Source organism: Athene noctua, chromosome 2 (genome assembly GCF_965140245.1).
Source record: "Athene noctua chromosome 2, bAthNoc1.hap1.1, whole genome shotgun sequence".
NCBI classification, from domain to species: domain Eukaryota; kingdom Metazoa; phylum Chordata; class Aves; order Strigiformes; family Strigidae; genus Athene; species Athene noctua.
In genome coordinates, this window is record NC_134038.1 from 43,790,877 (window position 1) to 43,812,629 (window position 21,753).

At 40.9% G+C, this 21,753-nt stretch overlaps 1 protein-coding gene across 2 annotated transcripts in view; it reads left to right on the forward strand.

Annotated features, from left to right (window-relative positions):
- Positions 1–1,244: 1,244 nt before the first annotated feature.
- The window catches only part of TCEA1 (transcription elongation factor A1), a 31,999-nt gene continuing 11,490 nt past the window's right edge, over positions 1,245–21,753 (forward strand). The window contains exons 1-3 of one of the 2 annotated variants that reach the window (XM_074898946.1): positions 1,245–1,517; positions 7,565–7,627; positions 16,423–16,528. In XM_074898946.1, coding sequence (XP_074755047.1) covers positions 1,449–1,517; positions 7,565–7,627; positions 16,423–16,528 — 238 coding nt within the window. In that variant the 5' untranslated portion in view covers positions 1,245–1,448. The remainder of the gene's footprint in view (positions 1,518–7,564; positions 7,628–16,422; positions 16,529–21,753) is intronic. The other variant, XM_074898948.1, reaches the window with a different exon arrangement.

Sequence of the window (21,753 nt, forward strand, 5' to 3'; positions counted from 1 at the left end):
TGTTCCCCCCCCCCCCCCCCCACCTTGGGCAGAACAAACAAAAAAGCTGCAAAGTTTCTGTATGCTTGTCCAGTTCATGGCCCAGATCTAACCTGTGGGAAGATCCTATCCAGGTCCCAAATTTTAATTGTTTCTAATATGTCTCTGTATGTGCAGGCCTTCAGCTGGCAGATGCTGCGACCACTGTGTGTATTGAGCATGATGTAGAAGTGCCTGAAAACCATCTGTCTCTGTATGGCATCAAAACATAAGACAGTCTTGCCACAAAGTACGTGACACATAAGTGCAGTGGGAGTTCCTGCTGTAATTGCTTCCTTGAGTGTCATTGCAAGGAAAAGGCCTATCTCACCTCTTCTCCAGATGTACGTATTTTACAGTCCTTGGTTTACAACATGGGCATCCACAGCATTCAGCTGCTTACTCATAATAGATTTGAGCAGCATGTGTAAGCACTCTCCTGGATCTTAGTAGGGGATAATCTTTCTGCAACCTTCAGATATGCTTACCATTTTCTTGAAGTAAACAGTTCCATTTTACAGCAAAAACGGGTTAATGATGCCGCTCTTTTCAACAGCGAAATCACAGTAACAAGGCATGTATCTCAACTGATGAACAGAATTTCATTGATGGTACATAATATAAATTTGTCAGACTTTATAAGCGTGGTATGTCCCACTGGAACATACCCAAGATTCGGATTAAGATTCAGAACCACTGTGGCACACTACAGTGTGATACCTGGCCAAAGCAAAAGTTTATCTCCAACCTCGTACTGACTGAACTGGTAAATCCTGAACTTCGTCTGAACCTGCAATTTGAAACCCTCGCTCTGTTTTATACAAAGCAACTCTTTTGGGAGAGACTTTAAGAAACACCTTTTCCATTACAGGGAAGAGGGTATTTCCCACCTGTTTCAAGCTAAGAGAATCACGTGTGACAGCTGCAGAAAAGCCTGAACACGGGAAGCGAATTCCCGGTGCCGTGTTTTGCGGTGCCTGCCGCGTTGTGCCCGCAGGCCAGCGGGAGCAGCGATGCCGCCAGCTGGAGAGGGCGAGCCATTTTAAGAGCTCAGCGCCTTTAACTCTCCTCCGGTGGGGTTTTGGGGGGACGGGGTGGTGACTCCAAGTGTACCAGTGGCTGCGGGACTCGCCGACCCCCCCCACCCCAGCCGGGGCCGCCCCGCGGCCCCGCCCCGTCGCCTCGGCGCTCGGCAGCGCTGCCTGGCTCGTGCCGCCGGCCATCGCCGCGCGCTGCCTGGCGCCGCCGCTCTGCCTGCTGGGTCGGGGCGCTGCGCCGCGGCCTGGCTCCGCTCCTGCCCGCAGAGCTCGGCGGCGCCCCCGGCCGCTTCCCGCGCCCCGAGCGGAGCGGAGGCGAGGCGGGTCTGCTCCGCGCCGCTCCGTCAGGCTTCGGCTCCCGTTGCGCCGGGCCCCGCTCGGGCCGCCGCAGCCATGACCACGGAGGACGAGATCATCCGCATCGCCAAGAAGATGGACAAGATGGTGCAGAAGAAGAACGCGGTGAGCGGGGGTGGGACGGAAGGCGGCTGGGCGGTGCGGAGCCTCCGCGGGCCCCGGCGCAGCCCCGGCCGACCCCGCTCTCCCTCCTTCCAGCGGGCCCGGGGCCTTTCCCCTTCTCGCCGCGCGGCGCCGGGGGCCCTTCGCCCGCCTCCGTTTGTCCCCGCGCTGCCTGGCGGCTTCCTCGCCGCCCCGCGCGGCTGGAGGGGTCGCGGCGGCTCCCCCGGCAGCGCCTCGCCGAGGGAGGACGTGGAGCCGCTGACCCCCGCTGCGGGGGGGCCCTCGCCCTGTCAGCCGGCTCCCCGCCCCGGCGGCGGGCAGGGAGCGGCGCCTCCCCCCGCTCCAGCGCGGCGGCGAGCCCGGCGCCTCTGGCCCGGAGGAGGTTCCTGCCCGGGCACCGGCCGCGGCTCTGAACGGCGTTTCCCTCCGCTTCCCATTCATTAAAATCTCAGTCTTGGCCTCGCTCAGGAGTAGGATGTGATGTGGAAGCCCAGTTGGCTAGAGGAGAATGCCTGCGGAGGCGGTCTCCTCCAGATGGATTGTTTTCGCCTTCAAGCATAAAAAAAAGGTGGAGTTATTTAAAATATGAATGAAGAACCCTAATTCTGCTTCGGCAGGGCGGCCTGAGTTGTGTGGGCAAACTTCAGAAGCAAGTAAGGGGATGTGAGCCGCTACTATTATTATTTTTTTTTTAACCTGAAACAAAGCACGAATATCACTTTAAATGTGTTTATTAATTCAAGGAATAACTTTAGCCTCAGAATGGAGATAGAGTTAGGTAGAATTCAGTTAGGTTAGCGCAAGTGTTATTCTCATGTATGCCCTTGATGTAGAACTTACTGAGATAATGTGTAACATCTGTACTATTGCTCTGAAGACATTAAAAAAAAAAAAATCTGACTGTGCAGCAGTGGCCCAATACCTGATTGTGGTTACACATAAAAAAGCATACGGGTAAATTGTAAACTCGGTTTACTGCTTCTTTTTCAGGTGGGTACTTTGTCATTCTCTTGTAACTTGTGTAGTGTGGTTGCAGTTTTTCTTGCAAGCTACTATTTTAGTAAATAAATTTAAGGGTTTTTTCTGTATGTTTTGATAGTGCATTAAACACTTGATATTAGTGATAGTTCAGAACTGAGTGGTGTGGAATGTCAGTTTTTAGAAGTCTTTATTGCTGTTTAAGACTGGAAATGATAAGTAACACTTTTAAGATTTTCATATTTATAGAAATACTAATTGCATTAAACAAATGAAATTTTTTTCATTAGAAATCCAAACAAATTCATCTCAAGTCCACAAAGGCCATGCTTTGCTGTGTTTTAGAGTTCTTGGATGTTCCATGATATTGTATTGTTTAGCTCTGATATATTTGAACCCTGTAATGATACAGTGTGGAGGCAGGACCCTTGTCTAGTGAAAAGAATTTTTTACAACCAGCGTTTACTCTTTTGATTATTTTTTTCCTCTTTGTCCCCTCTTTTTATTTCTATTCCCCATGCTTTTCAGCACAAAGAAGTTCAGTTTCACTTTCCTGATTCTAAAGTTTAAGTAGTGGCTCTTTCCTATGAGATGTTGAAAGAGTGAAAACATAGTGTGAAATGTTTAAATATTGTGGTAATGAGAATGATCAAGTGCAGTCAATTACATTTTACTTGGAAGACTTCTGGGAGTAGAAAGAAAGCAACTCCCAGGTAATATGGGAACTAGTGTTGGTGCTGGGGAGCTGTGCTGCAGCCATGCCAGAGATGATCCTGGTGACCATGATGTATTTCTCTGTGGTCTGGGAGGCTTAGGAGTTTGGATGTAGCACCTTGCAGCAGCTGGGCACGTGTATTCATGCTCTAGCGTGTGTAACCTCATTGACTTTCAAAGCTTTAGGGAGCAGCGCAGTGTCTTTGCTGGGGTCAGCGTAGGTCTGATGTGGCCAAAGGCAGCGTACACAGCTGGGCTGGGCTGTGCCTGGCTGGAGCCAGCGGCTGGCTCTTCATCTTCACCCCTGCCCCAGGAACTAGAGCCTGGGCAGCAGCAGTTGTGTTTTGGTACTTTGTCAGAGAAGAGCTCGTTTGTTCTAGCTCGTTACTGCACACGAGTGGCTCTGTTGTTAGTTTGACGCAGTCTCAAAAACCTAAGGCTGAGGACTTGAGCTGCCTCTGTGGCCAGTAGTGGAGATCTGACAGTTTATCCAAAGTGCATGTGTGTACCATGATAAAACCCTTAGTTGTATGATAGGAGAGGAAGCACATCACTATTTAACCCAGGAGACGTCGCTGTGTTTTTCTTACTATTCTTTGTCATTTATAAGGTATTTCTTCTTTAATTGCACAATGTGATTTCCTTCTTAATCCTGCCCTGCAGTTAAAATGCTAACTTTAGCAAAATTAAGATCATCTCTATGAAGAGGTACTTCATTGTCTCTCAAAGATGAAACTGAATTGAGAAATGCATTCTTACATAAGCACCTGCTGGATAATGATGTTCCTGACAACCTCTTGTATTCATTTTTCATTTATACTCAACAAGAACAGGTATTTGATGTGTGTCTTTGAATGAGAATGATTTGATGAAACCCATCAATAAAAGAGGAAGAAAAAAAAATAAGCTTTGATACCTTTTCACTCTGAAGTTGTCAAGACTCAGATGGCAAGAGATGCTTCATCCCTCGTATAAAAGGTGACTCTGTGGCTTGGGGCAAAGTGCTGTTTGGCGTTTCTTTTGAAGAGTTGAAAAGGCAGGCTGTGCAGACACCCTTCCTGAGTCAGACTCTTGGTGATTTGCCCTGACTAAAGATTTAATTGTAGCTGTGCAGGTTTCATAACTATTTTAGTGGAGTGATATATGCAGTTCTTCTGTTTTGAAGGAGGAAATAGTAATGCAACATTGTATTTAATATACTGTGAGATACATATTTCTTCTTTTACTTCTAATATTGGTTGCATGTTTGAAATAGTTGTTACTCCTTCAGAATAACTGATTGGATTAGAACACATGTAGTGCCTTCCATATAGCTTTTGTTTTGTGTAAATACACTTTTTTTCATTAAGGTATGAAAAATGAGGTTGCATTCATGGATTTAAAAGAATCAATTACAGTTGAGTAAGTTTAGTGAAGAAATTGTAAAACTGTCCATGTCATTAAACGTTTGTTCCCTTAAGTAGAACAGAATTGTAACTGGTTAGTTCTGCAGTCTTCAGAAATGTACTCCTTTTTCTATCATCTGAAGCATAGCTTTAAAATATGAATATAGAACATCATTCTGGTGTTACAATCTGATCAACTGAGAGAAAGCTGAGAGGAGTAATCTACTAAATCTGTATGAAGCTGACCTGCTAATTCAAGTAACAAGGTAAAGTGGATGCGAACAAGCCTAGTGGAACGGGGCGTTGCCATTCATTTTCTATAAAATTATAGAAATGCCTTTAAAAGAAGATTTAAAAATAATGTTCTTAATGGCTGTTTGTTGTTTTTTTTTTTTTAAACGGAGAAGTCTTACATTAGAAAAATAGGAATTACAAGTTTTACTGTGCAACTTCCACTCTGATTTTGAGGAAAGAAGGGCATTTGATTTTATACTAAGAAAAGTGGTTATGAAAAACTGTTTAGTTACTGTGAGTTCAAACTCAATTTAAATTTAAGGCTTCTACTTCTTGGTACACATAATTGGTTAGAGAAGAGTGAAGGCTTAGAATGCATTAGTGCATTAGAAATGTTGGTAATTTGGTACAGAAATCTGTGAAATGTAGGTAACATTTGTGTAGTGAGTACCTGGGTTTTTTTACTTGTTGCATGGTTTGTTAACCTCCTATATATCAAGTTATTAATTTTCGGAAATGTTTAGACTGGGAATAATACAGTTGTTTTGACATGTACAATTAGAAAGGGATTTTAGAAGCAAAGAAGTTTTGACTAGACTATTTCTAAGATGAGATGAAGAGAGTGGTACTTTGCATTAAAGTATCATTGGTATGCTGAAATTGCATACTACAGTAATCTGTATTTTTAAATCATACTGTGTACAGTTGGTAATAACTGGTTTGGACGTAAGTGTTACTGGATTGTAATTTTGTCATTTGTTTTGGTTTGGCTAAGAAGATTTTATTGAATTTGATTTTGTTTTGTAGCAGTGGAGATAGTTAACTTGCTTTACTTGGATCTGTGTTTGCACAGAAGAAACCATGCTTATGACTTTAGAGAAATAAATGGTTTAGTGTGCTAACTCAATTTAGCACCTGAAAACAGCATGACACTTCTCAGTCTTGCATCACTGCTACTAAAATTAAAACCAGAGAAGTTTTGTGTATCATGAATAAAAGTTAAATAAGGCTTTTTGCTATGATGACAAAATAATAAAACTTTAGTTTTATAAGTGAATTGTGTTTATGTAAGATGTGGGACATAGTGAAATGTTTCTTTTCAGAGATTTCTTTGCTATCAGATCTTTTTTAAAAAAGGGAGGTTGTAGCAGACATTTGCAAGTGTCCAAAGCTGTGTCTGTTTGGATGTGACACAGAAGTTCCACTTTCATCTTAGCCTCTTGGTGGTTATTTTATGTGCTATCTTCAGTGGTTAAATTGTAAGACCTGCAGATGCAGCAGGAGATTAGGAGTTTCCTTCCAACAGGTGTCATGTTAGAAGTTGATTAGGGAGAATTTAAAACTGAGGGCAAGCAAAACACATATTAAACAAAATTGAATGGGTTGAGAAAGAGGTAAGGAAAGAAAAAGTAGTCAAATTCCAAAGATTAGCAAGATGGAAATTTTGTGGGGTTTATTTCCAAATGAAAAAAGATTATGAATCAAAAAAGTGGGAAGGTAATGGTCTTAGCCTGGGTAGAGTGGCCTCTTATATGTGAAGGCAGTTGGTGCCTTACTGTTCATAGGTCACAGATTCAGAACCATATGCATTTGAAAGACAGCAAAATCATCTCAGCCTTTAGGAAGTTGCTGTAGTCTGCACAGTAAGAAGTGGATGGTGCAGAGCTTTGCTGAAGTAGAGGTGGTAAATCATCCAAGAATGTAGAGGTTAAAGTAAATTATAGAGCTCACATTTATGAAAACTTTAAGGGCAGCATTGCCAAGGAATGAATTGTTATTTAGGGTAGCTGTATGCAGAGTTTATTAACGGTACAATCTCTGAAATTGACTCATCTATCTAGAGAGTTGCTGTTTACACAGTATTCTTTTGTACCTTTCCTTATGGTCTTAGCAGGGGAAAAGGAAAAAAGAAAAACCCATGACAGCTGAACAGAACAGGTGCATTAGCCCAGATGTTATAGCACATTAGGATGGGCTCTGGCTTCTAGTTTGGAACGTGTTGATGCTTGGTCAGTCTGGTATAGGCTGAAGAGTGTCCACACTAATCTATGCAGCCTGATCTATGTATTTCATTGAATTAATATTTAAACTTAATAGTTGAAAATAAGACTTGAAAGCAGGTCTTGCTCAACTTTTTTATTTGGGTGTTTGTTGGTAGACACACTCACAAAGTTGTCTTTTCTGCTGGGGAAACTGTAGTTGTGTCTAGTAAAATAGTGTAATCTGATTACAGTTTTTAAACCACTAAACTTGTTTTACCACACCACTGCAAATACAGTTAAGAATGTTGGCTATTTATGTTTTATATATATAGTTATATGTGCTGCATGGAGTACGCAGAGCTTCTCAACTTCAGGTTCTTGTGATAAAACAGGTGAAGTTGTTCTGAACTGAAAATTACTGCTGTTGTCTGGCTTATTTCTGGTGCTGTTAAGTGAAGTACCTTTGAGACTGTTTTCATGAGGATGTGTGTTGGTGAAGTAGTAATTGACAGAATGCTTTAACTGGCATTTGAATTATATGGAATAGAAATTCTCTAGTCTGTGTGAATACTTTGATTTCTGAGTTAAGGCCTGTTAATGCTTAGAGTTTGTGGAGCAGAACATTTCCTGTGCTAGAGTTGTTCTGTAGATAAACTGGGAACTGATGGTTTGAATCCAGTCTGGGATTATATTGATATTATATTTAAAGTATCCAATTGCCACTAAATTTACTTTTCCTCTTTTTCTTTTTTTGCAGGCTGGAGCTCTTGATTTATTGAAGGAGCTTAAGAATATTCCCATGACCCTTGAATTGTTACAGGTATGATTTTCTTACTGTTATTATATTGCAAATATTAACTTCATAATGATGAAAGTGAAGCCAGCAAATTTGGAATGCAGTAGCACTATTAAAGTAGATCCCTATGTAGAAACTCCTTGGAAGAATCAGTGTTATTATAGGGTAACTAATCTTATTTCACCTTGATTTAGGTCACTTATCTTAAGTGTTTTCTTCCAGTAGCTAGCTCTTAAAGCTTAGCTTTCTAAGTTGAAAATAGTGAATTTTGTTGTGGACGAAGGGGAAGAGCTGCTTATAAATTTACCTTACACACAGTCTTAGGTTCTTACTAACACAAATGTGATGTGTTTTCTTCCTTCTAAAGGAGAATGCACCCAGTTACAGCTAATACTTTCTTACATAGTTAGTTCTGTTTTGGGATTGTTAAGTGAGGAGAAGCATAGTTCATACCTTCAGGTGAGTTGTATTTGACAATTTCCTTCCCCGCCCCCCCCCCCCCCCCCCCCCCCCCCCCAGGTAACTCTGAGTAGTGAATTTCTTAAGGTAATTGTACTCTTCCTCTTCCCCTCCTTTTACTCCCCTGGACAGGAGTGATGGTGTGATACAATCTTTCTCACTTGCATGCATACTTTCTCTAATTTTACTTGTCTCTACATCTCTAACATAGAGTTTATCATGTAATTCCTCAGTGAACAACTTTTGTTCCAAAATAGCTAGTTATTTCCTATCTCTGAAAATTTTCAAATGGCAGAAGTAAATGTAAGACCTGATTTGCTCTGATAGCCACTTAAATTGGAAGAGACTGAAAAGTAACTTTTTTCAATTAATGGTCATAGATAAAGTATTAGCTATAAAGTTCAAATCTTGTCAGTAGAAATGTCATTCTTGATGTATGCATCCTAAATATTTGCAGAATGTATGTGGTATGTTATTGCTAATACTGTTTGTGACAGAAAACAGGATTTTGAAAGTGTTACCTTAATGCATGAATGAGCATGGCTGATTTGTTGCTGCAACCTTCTCCCCTATGTCCAACCTCCTTCCTTAAAAAAAGCCTGAACCAAAACCCCTCTTCAAGCCCCACACAAAACAAAAACAACATCCAGAAAAACCCTCTGTTAACCTGATTCTTCTGAGTTTCTTTGTGCAGGTCTTAATACAGAGTATTTGTGCCATAATGTTTTTTGCCTTTGAAATGAAAAATATATCTGCCTGTGCTCCAGAAATTCTGTAAATGCTGCTATGCAAACCTGTTCTGCTTAGTGTGAAGAATGAGATTAGAAGAAGTTTTACAGAGAAGAGCAAAACAATTTTAGCCTTCAACTGTGAGGATTTGGAGAATGTACAAGTAGATAACATTCTTTTCCTAGTTGCGACAAAAACCTTAATAAAGTTATCAATAGAGAAGGACTCTTAATCTTGCTAAGTACAAACAAACTCAGCTCTCTGCGTTCTTGGGTGCTTGTGTAATTCTGACTTAATCTATAATAGGGTTGCATATTAATTCTGTCCAGTTTTCTATCCTACTTGAAAGAAGCGTATTTATTCCCATCCATATGATGGGTACCTGTTTTTAGAGTGAAATAATATTTCCAGTAAAAGATTGGTTTTAATCTGTATTGGTGTGGGCACTGTATGAGTTTGTAAAGAAGAATTATCTGTGTTATAGTAGGTCTAAAGGGATCTGGTATTTTGGTGTACTCTTGCATAGCAGATTGACTGTAGATTAGTTAAGATGTTTTTCTTAAATATCCACTGCTGATTCAAAACAGTTCCATTGCATAAGGTTGCATTTAGCACCACGTTTAGACTCAAATTTACATTATCTTTGTTGAGAGTTTTATAAATAGGTAAAGTCTGCCGTAAATTTTTTGTTAGCCTCATTGCTTAAGCAATGGAGGACTCAGAGAACAGTTGAAATGCAAAGTAATCATATGCATTGCTCTGGTAGTAGATCATTAGTGGGCTAATGTCAAAAAGGGTGATGATCAGGAGAAAGTGGGAGCACTAACTCCCTCTGTGTAGATTGAGGTATCTATTGATGTGTTTCAACAGATGAAACACAAGACACAAGTGAAAAGCATACATGTTTAAGCAGTTTTGAAAACTGGCTACGTTGAGAAAAGCACTGTTAGCTGATATGATTGTTCCATTAAAGAGAAATGGCAATTTTTCCTGTAACATGACTGTTGCTTCAGTCTGAGCTGGTGAGGTCCCCTGAAAAATTTTACAGGTATGTGGAATAGGAGGGAGAGAACGTCAGTAGTTTGGACTTGTGCTTGTGTGTTTTTCGCCTCTTTTCCAGAGAAAGCTGAAGTGGTTACAGACAATAATACAACTGTCATATCTAACGAGTTTTATGTAAGCAAGCTGATCCTTGCTCAGCTAGGCAGGGAGCCAGTAGCCTTCCTCACATGTGATTTATCCGGTGGTCAGAATTGCAAATCTGTTTAGCAACCACTCAGTATTAAAGGCATCATGTCTGTGGTGCTAATTGTGGATAGCACACAGCTAAAGAGCAAGAGAGACAGTCTTTATTTTAATGAACAGGTTTTATTGGGAATTACGCACACTGATGTGGAACTAGGCTGTGGTGTACAGTCCATGTTAATGACTTCTTGCCAGTTCATTGGAGAGCCAGGGAGACCTTAGAACCTGGAGGTAGTTATTCAGGGGTTTGGCTTGGCTCTGCTTTGGTCCAGGTGCTCACCAATTTGCTGTCCTCATATTCTCTTACAGTTTGAAGTTGGTAACACCTCTGCTTGCTTTAGTGGTTTCTTTTCTTTCTGGACTGTGTTCCTTATGTTTTCTCATTTGGTCTGGCTTAGAGATCACCATATCACAGAATCATCTAGGTTGGAAAGGACCCTAGAGATCATCTAGTTCAACCGTTCACCTAGCACACTTCCCACCTACAGCATATCCTTAAGTTCCAAATCGACCCTACTCTTGAACACCTCCAGGGATGGGGATTCCACTGCCTCCCTGGGCAGCACATTCCAACGCCTAACAAGCCATTCTGTAAAGAAATGCTTCCTAATATCTAGTCTGAACTTTCCCTGGCGCAACTTGAGGCCATTCCCTCTTGTCCTGTTGCTTTCTACTAGGCTAAAGAGGCTCATCCCCAGCTCTCTGCAGCTTCCTTTCAGGTAGCTGTAGAGGGTGATGAGGTCTCCCCTCAGCCTCCTCTTCTCCAGACTAAACACCCCCAGTTCCCTCAGCTGCTCCTCCTACGACCTGTGCTCCAGACCCTGCACCAGCTTCGTTGCCCTTCTCTGGACACGCTCGAGTCATTCAATGTCCTTTTTGTAGTGAGGGGCCCAAAACTGAACCCAGGAATCGAGGTGCGGCCTCACCAGTGCCGAGTACAGGGGTCAGATCGCTTCCCTGTCCCTGCTGGCCACGCTATTGCTGACACAAGCCAGGATGCCATTGGCCTTTTTGGCCCCCTGGGCACACTGCTGGCTCCTGTTCAGCCGGCTGTCAATCAGCACCCCCAGGTCCCTCTCTGACTGGCAGCTCTCCAGCCACTCCTCCGCAAGCCTGTAGCGCTGCTGGGGGTTGTTGTGGCCCAAGGGCAGCCCCCAGCATTTGGCCTTATTGAAACTCCTCCAGTTGGCCTCAGCCCATGGCTCCAGCCTGTCCAGGTCTCTCTGCAGAGCCTCCCTGCCCTCGAGCAGATCAACACTCCCACCCAACTGGGTGTCATCTGCAAACTGACTGAGGGTGCACTCGATCCCTTCGTCTAGATCATCAATAAAGATGTTAAACAGGAGTGGCCCCAAAACCGAGCCCTGGGGGACACCACTCGTGACCAGCTGCCAGCTGGATTTAACTCCCATTTACCACAACTCTCTGGGCCCAGTCGTCCAGCCAGTTTTTAACCCAGCGAAGTGTGCGATTGTCCAAACCTCGAGCAGTCATTTTTGCCAGGAGAATGCTGTGGGAAACAGTGTCAAAAGCCTTGCTAAAGTCAAGGTAAATTACATCCACAGCCTTTCCCTCATCCAATAAGCAGGTCGCTCTGTCATAGAAGGAGATCAGGTTTGTCAAGCAGGACCTGCCTTTCATAAACCCATGCTGACTGGGCCTGAGCATCTGGTTGTCCCTCATGTGTTGCATGATGGTGTTTAGGATGAGCTGCTCCATCAGCTTCCCGGGCACTGAAGTCAAGCTGACAGGCCTGTAATTTCCCGGATCATCCTGCCGACCCTTCTTACATATGGGTGTCACATTGGCCAATTTCCAATCAGTCGGGACCTCCCTGGTCAGCCAGGACTGCTGGTAAATGATAGAAAGTAGCCTGGCGAGCACCCCAGCCAACTCCTTCAGCACCCTCAGGTGTATCCCATCTGGTCCCATAGACTTGTGTATGTGTGATGCAGTAGGTCACTGACTGTCTCCTGGATTGCAGGGGGTCGTTCTCCCAGTCTCTGTATTCTGGCTGTGGAGGCTGGATTTCATCAATACAACTAACCTTGCTATTAAAGACTGAGGCAAAGAAGGCATTAAGCACCTCAGCCTTCTCCTCATCACTTGTTAGCAAATTTCCTCCTGCATCTAGCAGGGGATGGAGACTCTCCCTGGATTTTCTTTTGCTACTGACATAGAAACTTTTCTTGTTATCCTTGATTGCAGAGGCCAAATTTATTTTCCAGTTGGGCTTTAGCCCTTCTGATTTCCACCTTGCATGGCCTCACAGCTTCTCTGTAATCACTGTGAGTGGCTAGCCCCTTCTTCCAAAGGCTGTAAACTCTCCTTTTCTCCCTGAGTTGCAGCCAAAGCTCCCTGTTCAGCAAGGGTGGTCTTCTCTGGTGTCAGCTTCTCTTAGAGCACCTGGGGACCGCCTGCTCCTGAGCCATTAACACTTCCTTTGTAAAGAGCGCCCAGCCTTCCTGGACCCCTATACCCTTCAGGAGAGTCTCCCAGGGAATCCTTTCAAGCAGGTGCCTAAACAAGACCGAGTCAGCCCTTCTGAAGTCCAGGATGTCAGTCCTGCTGCCCCCTCTTCTGGCCTCTCTAAGAATAGAGAACTCTATTATTTCATGATCGCTGTGCCCTAGTCGGCCTCCAACCTCCACGTTGTCCACCAGCCCTTCTCTGTTCACGAAGAGGAGATCCAGCAGGGCACCTTCTCTGGTTGGTTTACTCACCAGCTGCATCAGGAAGTTGTCTCCCACACATTCTAGGAATCTCCAGGACTGGTCTTGTTCTGCCATGTTGTATTTCCAGCAGATGTCTGGGAAGCTAAAGTCTCCCACAAGGACAAGTGATTGTGAGATTTCACCTATAAAATATCTCATCCACCTCTCTGTCCTGGGTGGGTGGCCTATAGTAGACTCCTACTACAACATCTGCCCTGTTGGCCTTCCTCCTGATTCTAATGCAAAGACACTCCACCCTGTCTTCACTACACCTGTGCTCGAAGCAATCATAACAGTCCCTAACATACAGAGCCACCCCACCACCCCTCCTTCCCTGTCTGTCCCTCCTAAAGAGCTTATACCCATCAATTGGCACACTCCAGTCATGGGAGACATCCCACCATGTTTCTGTAATAGCCACTACATCATAATTTTCCTGTTTCATCATGGCTACAAGCTCCTCCTGTTTGTTACCCATGATGTGCGCATTGGTATACATGCACTTCAGATGGGCTGATGCTTTGCCCCTTCCCCTTTCAAATGTAGTTTAAAGCTCTGTCTATGAACCCAGCTAACTCCTGCCCCAAAATCCCCTTCCCTCTCCGGGACGGGTGCATCCCGTCTAATGTCAAAAGATCAGGTGCCCTGTATACCAACCCATGATTGAAGAATCCAAAGCCCTGATGTTAACACCAGTGTTGGAGCCACTCGCTCATCTGCTGAATTCTCCTGTAATCTTCCTCATCCATCCCCCCAACCAAAGGGATGGAGGAGAACACAATTTGTGCCCCCGACCCCTTAAGCAGTTTTCCCAAGGACCTGAGGTCTCTCTTCATTGCTTTAGGCCTTTCCTGGTGATGTCATCATTACCTACCTGAAAAACCAGGAGAGGGTAGTAATCCTTCGGACTCACTAGGGTAGGGAGTGTTGCTGTGAGATCCTTGATGCGGGGCCCACGGAGGCAGCAGACTTCCCTGTGAAGCGGGTCTGGTCTGCATATGGGGCCTTCGACACCCCTTAGAGTGGAGTCACCCACTACAATGACTCTTCTGGGGTTCTTTTCAGAGATGGTTTTAATACCTGGTCTGAAGTGACCTGGCCTTGGTGGACCTTCGTTTGTCTCATTTTCTTCCTCCTTCTCTTCTTTGTTCAAAAGTTCCAGGGCCCTGAATCTATTGTGAAGGGGCACCATGGAGGGTGAGGGAGGTGGGGAGAGGATTTTCCTGCCTTCCTGAGCAGGGACCCGTTTCCAGCCTCCCTTGTCTCTTAGGGCCCCTCCTTCTGCCTGATAGCAAGAGGATGGGGAATTACCTGCCTCGTTTGAGCTTCCATTATCTCCTGTTGCTTCAGGGGTGCTAGGGTGTTACTCCACCAGTCAGTTTCCCGTTCACGCTCCCTAATACTTCTTAATCTCTCAACCTCTTCTTTGAGTTCTGCCACCAGGCTGAGCAGGTCATCCAGCTGATCGCAGCGCACACATATGCTACCACGTGCTTTGTTTCAGGTTCAGTCATAGGTTACTTATGCTAACAGTTGCTCATACCAACTGAAGGCTGCTTGGCCTACAGCTTGAATGCCTCGAGTGGAAACAACAGTTTTACACTGTCTCTGAGCCTCCTTACTCTCAGAAAGCAGATTAAAAGTTCTCTAGAATTTGAAGTTGGGAGGAAGAATCCATTAAAAATGCATTTTGGACAGTTTGAGGAACTGTCATACACCTGCACACATATGGAGTGGCACAAATATAAAGCAGTTCCAGAGGTTACACCGGGCTAGGCAAAAATACTGGAGTTTTCCACTGAAAATGGTTCTCATGAGAACAGCTCTGTAGGCTGAAAGACTGAAGAAATTTCAAATGCTGACAGCTGGTTTGTGATCACAGTCATTTTGAGAATATAACTCTGATCTTTTGTGATTACCTGTGTTGTCTTGTAGGCAAATAAACTGACCTCTCTTTAGGTGAGGCCAGATCAAGTGCTTTATAAAGCAAACAAATTAACTATGTTTATGTATTGTCTAAAGAAAGCTGGCAGTTTAGACAGCTACCATAATCTGTTTCTCGTGTATGATCAGAAGAAGAAATTAATTTATCCAGTTAATTTAGAGTTTTACTTGAGCTTTTGTGTTCTACTTACCCAAGTAAGTCTGTAAGGTGGTGTCTTTTGGGTGATGAGAGTAGGCTATGGTTGTGCCCAGTTATCAATGGAGGGTTGGGTTTTTTGTAGATCTTTTTTCTCATTCAGGCATGGTGAGTATTTTATGGAGTTCCAAGCATGTGTTATTCTTTCTTATCTGAACATAATGTTGAGGGTATGTTTTAAAAATGTCAAGAGAGGTGGCCAGTCTGAGTGAGCAGAGTCCATCTCAAAACACTTTAGTTACAGGTGAGTAGCCATCTGTTTTAATCCAAAATATGTCTTTAGAGCTGATGCTCAGACCTGAAGTTATTTGATGTGTTTCCTTTGCTGAAATAGCTACTGAATATTTCAGTACATTTCCAGTCATTTAGCACATACATGGTGCCCCAAAAAGTGTTGTGTGGGTTGTGAGGAGTAATTTACAGGAACAAATCATTTCCATTTTTAGTGAGCCACAAAGATTTAAATTTTCCTTTAAAGGAGAAGGAAATTTACGATGCACTACTGCAAAAGTAAGTAGAATAATTTGTTAGTGAGTCCCATAAATGGAAAACGCCACAAAATTGGGCATTTTAAGAGCAATTTAAAAAATGTCATCAATCAAAATACAAAATGATAATAAAATACTAATTTGTATTGTTAAACCCTTTTTCCTCTTGTGAAACTAAAAGTGTGGAAATGTTCTACTTGTTAGATTAACATGTTAGTAGTCTTCTAAAATGAAACTTCTGTTCTCTTGAGCTAAATTTACATACTCCATCTCCCGAGTCTTAAAAAGGAGTGAATTGTAAATTAATCTCCTTTTCAGTCTATAGGTGGCAGTAGCGCCAAAGGTTTAAACCCTGTTACTATCTTGGCCTTTTCAGAGAGGTAGCCTAGTTTTATTGTTTCTATCTAAAAGCAGAACACTATGTGCTTAAGATTTTAAAGAATCTCAGTATTGCCAGAATTATTACTCCCAACTGATACTACAGCTTCTTCCATAGCCACTAAACAGGAATTCTAAGAGTATGAAGTCACTGAAGCAGTTGGCAAGCTTCTGATCATGCAAAATATTGTGTTGTCATTACTTCACTGAAAAATAAGGTTTTGAGGCTAGAACCTTTTTAAAAAACTTTATATAAAATGAAGATATATATCATTTTCACATTGTGAGATGTTTTGAATGTTGTACTTAGTTTAGGTAAGTAGTTTTGCAGAACTTTTTGAAATGCTTTTTGAGCAAAAATCTTCCGATTGACTCCTCTTAACACTCCTGCCTGCCTATGTGCTGCCCCCCCTGCCCCGATTCTGTGATGGATAGAAATGGTAGTACTGTTGTAGTTCTTTCTAAACCGTCCATGTCAAAGTAAGTTTTGTAAAGGCTTGCGGCGTTACACCCTAATATTCTTAACCTCCCCCCTCCCCCAAAAACTGAAGAGGAAAAAAAAAAGATACTTCTTAAAAAAGTGTCACAGTACAATTTTATATATGTTTACTTGTTAAATTGTCTTCATGTCACCTTCTATAGTGTATATTTTTATTTCCCTTGCAGTCTACCAGAATTGGAATGTCAGTGAATGCGATACGCAAGCAAAGCACAGATGAAGAAGTTACATCTTTAGCAAAATCTCTTATCAAGTCTTGGAAGAAACTGTTAGGTATGGAGACATAAAGTTTCTTTCCCTGCTCTTGCATGTTTAAACTCTACACAATTTTGATGCAAATTCTTGACACCGCCTTCCTTTTGATGTATTTCTGCTTTTCTGTAAGTATTGAAACTTTCTGCACTGAAGTAGTTGTTTTTGACTATCACCAGTGTATTGCTGTGGAAGTGTGTTCAGAGAAAAAGTTTTATTTTTACTGGGTCTGGCAAGCAGTAGGAAGCCAGCTTCTGTGACATGACTCATTTCTGAAGTCTCATTGCCTGCTGTTGAGCTAGAGTGACTGTACTGCAGTACTAAGCACTAACGAACCTGTTCTTGACTATTTCCTTTGTCAGTTAGAACAGGCACACTGAAGAACTTGTGCAAAATCTCATGTAGTGTGGAGGCTTTGAAGTTTGGTTATAAAGTGATTTGTGAATAGAAAAAACAATTAAAAATTGACATTAAAAATCTGTTAGAACTTAAAAGTAGTGAGAAGTAGATCTGTGCTTTCTAAAACCTTCATAGTTTTAAACAACTTGCTAATTATTGAGTAATACTTTTTAATTTCCCTTAAAGCAGTGAATACAGTTAATGAAACCTTTCTGCTAGCAGGGTTTTATTCAAGGGTATTTTGTAATACCTAACTTTAATGTATTTGAAAACACTAAAATCTCAAACGGTATTCAGGTATTTTTGTTTATATGCTGTATTGTACTCTGTTTTCTTTCTCTGTATCTAACTTTATGTAACGTAAAAATTCAGGAAGCTTAAAGTTTTGAAATGGAAAATGGTTCATTTTCTACTGAATTAAGTATTTGCCATTCTGTCTAGAAAAATATGCTGACTACCAGGAGGTGTCCAAGTCCTCTGGCATTTGAAGTCAGCCTCATTTTTATTAATCATGAAGTATTTTATCAGATACTTTACTTTCTTGTAAATAGTGTAGAAATTACTTTGTATCCATCTGACAGTACATTTATGTGGACATTGACAGTTTGTCACAGCTTTTAACTTCTAGTAAGAAGCAACAACCTTTACAGCAGACATATTTCTTTAACCTGCCTATAAAAAAATAGATAATACTAATTAGGTTAGTTTTAGGGATTAAATTTAGGTAATACTAGATATGCTGATAAAAATACTTTTAAAATCATGATATTGACTTATAAATTACATGCATACTTTGTAAAAGTTCTGATTGGACTTCACTGATAAATAGTGAAAAACATGTATTGTTTATGTTTAAATTTCCACTTAGAACTTTAAGTCCAGCTGTTTTGTATCCAATGCATAAAAGTGATAAGATACAGAAGTGGAGAAATGGACTTGCATATTAACTTGAGTTACTCTGAAGACTTCTAAAAGCAGCAGCTGGATTGAGTGATTTAGCTCTCGCGTTATTATCTATTTTTTTTTTTTTTAAAAAAGAACTATCAGAGGTTTTTTTTCTAAAGTTCAGATTTTTGATACTGCGACTTAGTCCAGGCAACAAAGTAGAAGAAATACTACTTTTTCCTACAGAATTCTCAAATTTTGCAAGTGCCTTCAGATGCTGCTTTTTCTGGGGAGAAGCCTGACCCTTCTATATATTGCTGTCCTTTGAGCAAAGGAATTGTTATTTGTTGAGACAATAAAAATAGTTTTCTGTCTTCTTTTTAACACAGTATCTTAAGTCAGTCAAACTTGCCTTACTATATTGTTACTTATAGCTCTTGCCTTACTATATTGTTACTTATAGCTGACTGATCTTTAAGTGTTCAAACACTGTGAAACATGAGGAGTATTATTTCTGCCTGAGGACCAGACAGTGTTCATGCTGTAGAAGTCTGGAATAAGTCTGTGGTGCCTGATGGTCATGGCTGGTCAATCAGAGTGTAGGGTGCTGCTGAAAGGGGTGGTCCTGGCTTCCCTTCTGCACAGATGCCTCCTTCCTCCCTCCTGTGCTGCAGCTCATGCTCAAGTGGTTATCCAGGCAACCAGAGCTGGAAAGTATTTGTTTTGTTCATTTCTTCTGGTTTAAATTTCAGCTGTATCAGTTCTTTGGTCCAGCCTGTTTGCAGTTACTGTTCCCTGCACAGAAATTGATGCAGTAATGTACAGCTGGAGCATGGTGGATCTTCCCCTTTTGATGGCTTGCTACATTCAGATTGTTTTCAGACAGTTCAGAGAATCTAGCTGAGGCTGCTTGCCTCAGGTGAAGTCAAACGTAAGGAACTGGAAAGTAGATAGCATGTATTTGACATTAGCATAATTGAATACTTCCTTCTTGAGGCAGTGACATGTGACCTTTGTTCATGCAGTAATTTTTATTACAGGGCAGACATTGCATGCACATTATTGTCCCAGGTCTCGTATAGTTGTGGTTGTGCACTTACATAAAATCAAATTATTCCTGAAAATACAGCACTGTTCGTATTCAAAACTTTTAAGTGGTTAAATTCTCCTTGATTGTAATGTAAACCTTGTAATAAATCATAGTAGGGCAGATGTTTCACTTCTCATTTGACTGCTTAGTAATTCATTAGAACTTAAAATCTTGTAACTGTGGAAGATAGGGTATCTGGGCTGTGTGAAATATGGGTGGGAATCTTACAAAGTACTCTTATTCTGTTTTATCATTAGTTTTGACTTTCTCAGAAGAATACGAAATACCATATGTTGAGCTGCTTGAGAAATCAGTTTCGATTATGCTGTTTATAGTGCATGTAAAATGGTATGGATCAAAGATGGCAACAGAAGCGGACAGCTGTTAATCGTACCAAGCATTGTACTCAGAGAGCTGAAGTCTTTGTGAGTTATTTTTATAAATGACATTTTGAATTTAGGCAAGTTTTCTTGACTGTTCAGGCTGCATGTACTATTTAAGTTCAGTGCTATTGGAACTTATGTTTTAAGAATGTATGGGAAACATGAGAAGAAATCAAAGTAAGGTTGTGAATCCTTAGATGTTTATGGCTTTTAGAGCCATGCTAGGTTACCAGTAGCTTTTCAGGGGGGGTTGGAAGCTGCCCAGCAAAGGGCTTGTGAGTGCTGAGTGAGCTACAGTGTAAGACTGCTTTCAGATGTTGCTGAAAGAATGTTAAACCACACAGCTGAGTTGGTCACAATTTATATACAGAAGCAAATTTGGGCCTTGGAATAAAATACTCTTCAGTTATAATATGGGATTTGGAAATAATGATTGTTTTGCCAAGTAGCTGAGTATACAGAGTATGCTATGAAGATAATGAATCTATGCATACCCATCTAGGTTATGAGGAGTGTTCCTTTATATTAAAAACAACAAATTCTGTAAGGAATTTAACGTTCTCCATCACAATACTTACTGAACTCTAAGAGTATACAGTGAAAGAGAATGTCCAGACCTCTATACCTAGCTCTAGTAAGTTTATGTACTGAACTGGAAGTGCAGAATGACTGGATGATAATATTAACATCAAGTCCAAGTGTGATAATCTGTTGCCAGTATTAAAAACTAAGAACAGGTTCATGACCATTTGAAATGCCTATTTCAAAAAAGTGCATGTCTGAGTAATTTTATTTTAAAACAATATTTAAGTACTTAATATTGTCAAGAGATGGTAACACCAGCCAAACTTAACAGAAGTGTTCTACTCTGATCACTTTGTTCATACAATCCTTTGTTATTTTGAACCTGGGTTTGATTCTGTTGGAGCAAGCTGGTACAGTCGAGCACTATCTTACAGGTATGTTAACACTGTCATTAGGTAAAGTTGTTCAGGGACATCCATCTAGTAACCTGCTGGTCTTGCCCAAAAAATTGTTACTGACAAAAGTTCCTAAATTACAGTCTAATCGTATTTAAGAGTATTGTTTACGATTGATAAGAAGAGTCTATGTCTTTAAGATATCGAGTAGAATCAAGTGCAAAAATAATTTCAGTAGTTTCATTTCCATATTAAGTATGAGCTGTGGAAATCACCTCTGGTCAAATGTGTATTTGGAACTGTTCCATGTACTATTAGTAGATCTATAATTTGTTGGGATTATCAATAGAGAGATAATAACACATGATGCAAATTGTATCATACTGTATAGGAGAAAAACCATGTATAACAAAGAAGCTAGTGTTATGCTCTTCTGTCACTTGTGATAAAATCTTTTAAAATGTCACAGTTTATGATTTTGTTGTTTATTTATAGATTTTAGATGTTATTCCTCCCTATGCTGCTACTAGGAAAAAGCTTTTTGGATTTTACCTTCATGTTTTACTATGTCTTGCAGAGAAGTTGCTGACAAGTGTAGCTACTTGTGCATCTCAAGATTATTTCAGTCAGGGTTTGGAAAATGGGGCCTAAAGAATTATTAAATATGAAGGTCATTGTTAATGACTATGCCATCTGTTACCTGTTCTCATATCTCTTTATTTAAACTTTTTCTTTATTTAAACTGAATATTCAGGACACTTTCCAAGTTTTGGTGGCAATATCTGAATCGGTAACATATGATAACCCACTAAAGTAAATTCTCATGTGCTTCCAGGGAATAACTAGCTACCTCTCATTAACATTTCTGAAAAACTTACTTTAAAAATTTTGAAACTTAGTTAGACATAAATTAATAACACTAAATCTTTTTATTTTCTATTTTTTCTTGTTAGTTGCAAATGTCTTGAGTTCACTTGTAATATAATTAAAATAATATACAATGAAGCTGTTAATGGCTTCTAACATTCATATTAGTTATGTTATCACTGGCCATATATTACTATATTAAAAACTTTGTTCTGGTAATGGACGACACTGTCATGTCACATTTTATCCGGATATATTATTTTACTGGAAGGGGTAGAGGTATCTTTCAAATTAATTGCAAGTCCCAGATAGAAACTGCAATGCAGTAGTCAGAATTAGATAGTCTTATTCCAATGGCTAATAGTCAATTCCTGTTACTAGCTTGTTCTTTGTATTTTAAAGAAACATTAACATAAACTAGCTTATGTTGTTTAAAAAAAAACTTAAAGATTTTTTTATGGCTTCCTTCTGAAGCTGTGTAGCTAAAACTGTGAAGTTACAGTTTTCAGTCCTGAAATTGATGACAATTTTAATTTCTTTCTGAAAAAAAGTTTTGGTGAGTTTTAATAGCTGTACTGAGTTGAGAAAGTAATTGTACCTCTTTAAAGCAAATTGTAATTTATATTATGCAAATATTATGATGTTCTGTAGACTTTCTGATGTGAATCACTTGCTCATTACAATTTTTAAATATCTTTCAGA